Raw genomic sequence first — 6,191 nt, forward strand, 5'->3', positions numbered from 1 at the left:
TTCATAATTAAAGTGTGTCGACTCCCTCGTTAATTACCAAATTCCTCACATGTCGTCATCTTAACGTTATTCCCTCGAGAAAAAAATACAAATCTGATACTCGTTTACATGGAATATTTTACACTTAGTTTTCACGCAGAGAAATTTTCTATTTCGTAAACATTTTGAGACACTAAAAGTACACAAACGTTGAAATTTTCTATTATCAATTTAAAATTTCCTACACAAAGAAAGTATCTAATATACATATGTACATGAGAAAGGATGTGATCTGAGAAAGAAAAGAAAAATATTATTTCAAATATTCGGAGGATTATACGCCAGCCACGGTTTAGTTTCTGACAACAATAACCCTTATCCCCAAAATCTCGGTGAAGACAGCACTTCAACGGAGTAGGGCAGGAGGGAATCTTGAGGACCTCTACATACACCAAAGTGCACTAAATAAGGGTGGCAACAACTGCGCGTGAAGCACACTTTGACAATTATGGTAATAACAACCCAACGAACTTTTTTTTTTCTGTAACACAATAATTTTATACACGCTTACTCACACGTATCTCGAAAAAGGTCATATTGTACTGTAATTCTAAATTTATGAAGTGTATACTTTTTCAAAAAAGAAATTTTTACCTAATAACATTTAACCCTCGAAATCGCGTTCTACTTATTCTATTAACAGGTTTTATTATGTATTTGTGTTGCTATCACTTATCACATTTATTGGTTTTAACCATTCGGCCTTTCACTTCCTAAGCAGTAAATATTCCATGTCATCCTTTCCCATTACTCATAATAATAACACCGAAATAACCACTACTCTCCTTCCTACCGAACCGTTTCCCCCCGAAAAGTAGGTTTTGTCGAGCAGCCTTTACAGGACTTTGAATAAATAATCGATTGTAGGAGATTACCTAGTTTTTCGCCTAAGCTCCATTAGCTCTCCTATCACGAAGCTATTGGATATAATAAGTCGAACGTTAGGAAATAAACTCTGGGGAATACAATATTTGCTATGCTTCTAAGAAATGCGTACTTTTTTTTTGTATTGCATTAAAAGTCTCCTTGCGATAAACCTATAGAAGACATAAATTTCGCTCGCAAATTTGTACAGAAAAATATGAAAATCGTGTGTCACCTGCAGCAACACTATTGGTAGCCTGGAAATACTCAGAAACCTGATTACTGCTGCATGTGAAGAAATTTGGAATACACCAGGGATTCTTGAACGTCTTCGACAGTCTTTGAAATGGCGATTAGAAGCATTTTCAGCAATTTCTTTAATTAAGTTTTAAACATTTCTGCAATACTCCATCGTGACAGAAAAGTGTCTATATCTCGGAAGGGAAGAGTTTTTGGACAAGGAGGGATAGAATAGCCATGGCAAGGCTCAGAACAGGTAATTGCAGACTCTGATGAAAAAACCGACCGTCTATCTTGTAACTTATCCAATCAACCCTTATCAACTAACCACTTTCTATTCGAATACGAGAGATTACAGTTCCCAAGACGGAAGGATGAGGTAAAACAACACACGGCCTTGACGTCGCAAAGGCATATGAGAACCACTCTAAAGTATCTAAAGGAAACCGAAATTTGCAATAAAATATAACCACCAAGAAAAGAAGAAAAGTTATTAAGAAAAAGGGAAATATAAGAAAATAAGAAAATAACTAGACCAAGTCGTCACTAATGATCGAGAGGTCGGTGCGACATAGAACCCACATATAAAAAAAAAAGAGTTTTCGGACGTATGTTTATATGACCCTTTATCATCCTTAGGAACAGTAGAATACACGGTACCAAAGTTTAGCCACCTATTTCCTTGTCACCCTATTTAACTAATTTAACATCGATCCAAACGTATTGATCAATAAAGAATTACACAAGGTTTTACTTAATTTTTCACGATACCACAGCACGATCGTTACAGCGTTAATAACGTAAAATACATGTTTTCATCTTAACTATCGTTAACTAGAAGTATTAAATGAAATAAAAATATATCATACCCAAGACCATTGACGAAAAACTTTTCCGTAATATAGTCCTTGCAGTTTGAATTCTCGAAGGCAAGATAGAATTTGTAGTCTTCGTCAAGCATATCGAAACACGCTTGAGATTGCGAACGTGGGCACCTCAGAGTACCGCAAGTCCCATAAATGTCCACTTGTATGTATTTCGATAATTCTTTAGCGTAATTCATCCGTTGGTTTCGTGGATGACAATTAGAAACGAACCAAGCCACCTGGAACAAATGCAAATTTAGGAAATTGTATTATTCAGCAATTTTTCTTAATAATGACGTTTTACAACACGTTGAAGCTAATTTTTTATATTTATATACAGGGTGTTCCGTGCAAAGCGACGCACGATTTTTCAGCCATTTAAAGCCATGTGTCAAAAATAGTTTTAAATAAATATTTATGGGTATGGAGTGTACAACAAGTGACGACAATAAAAATTTCGAAAATAGTTTGTTCTGATAGCAAAATCAAGGTCATCTTGAGTTTTTCAAGTGGGACCAAATATTTTATTTTTTTATAGTAAAGATAGAAATATTTAACAGACGGAACAGGATTGTTCCACCATTTCAGTGACTCCCCCCATATGACAATAAATACAAATTAAAAATCACTCTTTCAACAAAAGTAGATTATTGTAAACGCTACTTTGCCACGAGTTGCCATATCTGACGTTCCAAAATTTAATAAAAAAGACCTACGTAGAATATCGAATATTTAAAAAATTGTACAACAGAGAGCTTTATATTTAAGATAATTTCAATGCAAAATATGCAAACAAAAATATGTCTCTCCTTTGTCTGCATTTTTCAAACAAATCTAACTAAGTTACCAAAATTAATTCAATTATTACGTGCGACGTTCAAGTCACTTAACAAGCATTAATGTACAAGCAAAAGCAACGTACGAGTACGTCTGATATTTTTGTGTAATACATTCGAGAAGCTGAGGAAATGAGAACGTCGTTACCTTTTTCGTCTTATTGGCTGCGTAATTAAAAGTCTGTGGTATTTGTGTGATGCTAGGATCGTAATATTGCCACCTTTCATAGGGCGCGACTATATCGCTGTCACGACGATAAGTAGCCGTCCAATTGATGATAGCGTTCTTCACGCTCTGCGTGTGATAAGGGCACTCTAAAAAATACAGCATCCACACCTGCTGAAAATCGTATCAGTCTCATTCGACGTGTATAGTTAAATTTTCTTCCGCGGCGAATGGATATAATGTTCGTGATTTCTACAAAAGAACGTTTTCCACTCGGAATCTTTCATATTTTCGTTTATTTTACGCGTGTTAACCATCGGACAGCGGATTGAGCGACAGTCGCACGCATGGCGGATGACGGGTCAAATATGACCCGACACTAAAATCTTCTTCGTATGCAAGATCAAACGGAGGAGAGTCGCGACTCTACATGAACGCCATTTAACCCCTTAACAGCCATCTCTGTAATATTACGTTTCTTTCGTACAGTCTCAAAATTCCACCTGCGCAACATTACTTTCGATAGAAACGTAACTTTTAGGACATTAGAATTTTATTAAGAATTTTATTAGAATTTTCTTGTTTTTCTTTTTCATTTTTTTCTACCACGTACGAACTTAATATTACGTAAGTAAGCTGGATTTAACATGTGTAATTTCTTATTATAAGTACAAAAAGGAAAGCTTTTTCGAAAAATTGTGTTTCATCCAAAATTATAAACATTTATATAGTAAAATAGAAAACTAAAAAAAGGGTAATTTTTGCACGTTTTTCTAAAATTCAGTGAGATGTTAAGGGGTCAAAACGAGAGACATCTATGAGACGGGTCACCTGTGACCCGGCATCCGTCTTCCGAAGGTTAAGTGTAGCTGTAAAGTGATTCAATTGCCTGTGAATTGAAGTATTTAATGCAAAAATTGTTTACAATATTTTTAATCATTTTTAGTAAATAAGTTAATAAAATGAAAATATTGCAATGCTACTCTTTCGTCGCAGAGTAAATTTACAGCACGAATTACGATACACAAAAGGTATTTATCATTTACCTTTTCATTTATCTTATCGCTAACGAAAATCTCGCAGAACTTCTTTCGAAAAGTCAATCATTCCACAAAATAAAATACTGTATACAACATGGTTTTCGTAATTAATTAACGCTTTCACAACAAACTGTGCTACTGTAATGCTTCATAAATGAAAATTGCCATCTGCAAAGTGCAGTTGCAACGATCATCATATAAGAAGCAATATGCACATTGATATTGAAAGTACAAGAGTATTCTAATCGCGTAACAAGTTTTCCTTGAGGATTGTGTCATACTAATTCCTATTCGCAAAATTGTTTAATTATGCAAATCACAGGATTCAACAAGTCATTAGTTTTTCATAGGCTAACTTCTTATCGTAACTTTGTAAGTTTCATCGGTTAACATTCTTTTATAGGGATTGATTCGTTTGCGAAGCGATTAAACTGAAAATTGAAATTTTACGTAAAAAAGAGTATAAAATTATATCAAAGACAAATACTAAAAAAATACGTATCAGAAAATATTACGCGATAATACTAAAGATAAATACCGAAAAATACGTATTTCTTTCTTTCTGCATTAAACAGACAAGTTTATTGGACTTTGCTTCACTTTGCTTGGTATTGCTTCAATTTGGTCAATTTTATTAAATCTCAAATATCAGTTTAATCGAAGAATTAAGAACTTCGTATCACATACTTGGTTCGGAGATCTTCTTCCCACGTGCGTTATGTAATCTTTAAAAAGGATTAGATCAGCATCTTCAGGGTTGTCCCTAACAATCGTACATGTATTTACTGGGCAGCGAAGCTGAAGAAATATGTCGGGACCAACTTTTGCCTCAGGCATACCATGTGGTACCATTATTTTTTTCAACTGATGTTCGGCACTGGTTTTGTTATAATCAGTAGGCATGAACATCAACTGCAAAATTCATACGATATAAATTAATGTAATTGTCGAATGAAATTGCTAAAATAGAAGTGTAGAAAAATTACAGAATCCATTATTTTTTATTATTAGACAGAACATATGGTATGATTTAAATTACATTTCCTCGCCAAAATTAGCGTCATATGTCAACGAAAATATACAGGGTGTTCGTGCTATTAGTTTTCAACGTTTTTCTCCTAAATGGTAGATTTGTGAGACAAGTAGAGGTGGACAAAGTTTCGTTATTTTTAGTCCATTCAAGTTTCAAATTATCTGCTTCGAAAATTACAATTTGTACGTTTAAAATTCAAGGAAATTTGTTATTACGGTAATTCGGAAATTACTCAAAATTGACAAAATACAATGTGTACAGTACATGAGAAAATGATTTCTACTGAAACATTATAATAAAGTTAAAATATCTTATACAATAGTATTCTAATTAAACGTAAATATGTACCTTTCGAATTCTGTACGCTTGTATTCCGAAAACAATAGATAATAATGCTATACTCGTGTATAATGGACTGCATTGTGTTGTAGAAGAAAGGGTGAAAAGCAAGGTCTACAGGTATGCACAATTTGAAAGAAAATGTGGAGTACAATGTTCCTATTTTCGGTTAGTGAATTAGAACAAAGTCCCTAACTAGGCAATTCTTTCCAAACGGCAAACCGCAAGGCAGTTCTTTATTTGAAAGATAAACTTACAGCAACGACAATTCTTATTCAAGTAAACGTTGAACGTTTAATACGAAAATTAATTGAAGAGTTAGTGTCAATTTGATACAATGAAACATTTTGATGCGAAACATGGAAGTGAAAGTGTTGGTAAAAATTCGAAACTACGATGAAATCATTTTTCAATCCCTAGAAAGTAAGACGAGGATTAACATAAAATTTCAGACAAGAACGTTAAAAAGTAAGCAACTTTTATTTGAAATATTTTTTAAGCATCACTTCTGAAGTTGCAAGTGTTGCAAATATAGAGTAGGATGACTTGGTTATGTCAGAAATTCGAAAAACTGAGATGGAGAAAGTGTTTGACAACGAAAAGTTTAATGAAAGCTCGTTCGTTTGAAATATTGCAAGCACAGAGAATATCATTTCCCATGATTGGGAACGCCTAAACTTCAATAATTTAAAAAAACATAAAAACATTAATATTATTTCTTCTCTTTTAGAATTTATTTAATAATAAAATATGAGACTAATTTTTAGA

The 6,191-nt window shown here is 33.5% G+C and overlaps 1 protein-coding gene across 1 annotated transcript in view; it reads right to left on the reverse strand.

Moving 5' to 3' along the window:
- The window catches only part of LOC108577726 (glycoprotein 3-alpha-L-fucosyltransferase A), a 13,357-nt gene that overhangs the window by 801 nt on the left and 6,365 nt on the right, over positions 1 to 6,191 (reverse strand). Inside the window, exons 4-6 of the mRNA XM_017940918.1 lie at positions 4,739 to 4,963; positions 2,994 to 3,185; positions 2,013 to 2,248 (exon numbers count right to left, since the gene is read on the reverse strand). Coding sequence (XP_017796407.1) covers positions 2,013 to 2,248; positions 2,994 to 3,185; positions 4,739 to 4,963 — 653 coding nt within the window. The remainder of the gene's footprint in view (positions 1 to 2,012; positions 2,249 to 2,993; positions 3,186 to 4,738; positions 4,964 to 6,191) is intronic.

The sequence above is a fragment of the Habropoda laboriosa genome, unplaced genomic scaffold, assembly GCF_001263275.1.
Source record: "Habropoda laboriosa isolate 0110345459 unplaced genomic scaffold, ASM126327v1 scaffold908, whole genome shotgun sequence".
Classification (NCBI taxonomy): Eukaryota; Metazoa; Arthropoda; class Insecta; order Hymenoptera; family Apidae; genus Habropoda; species Habropoda laboriosa.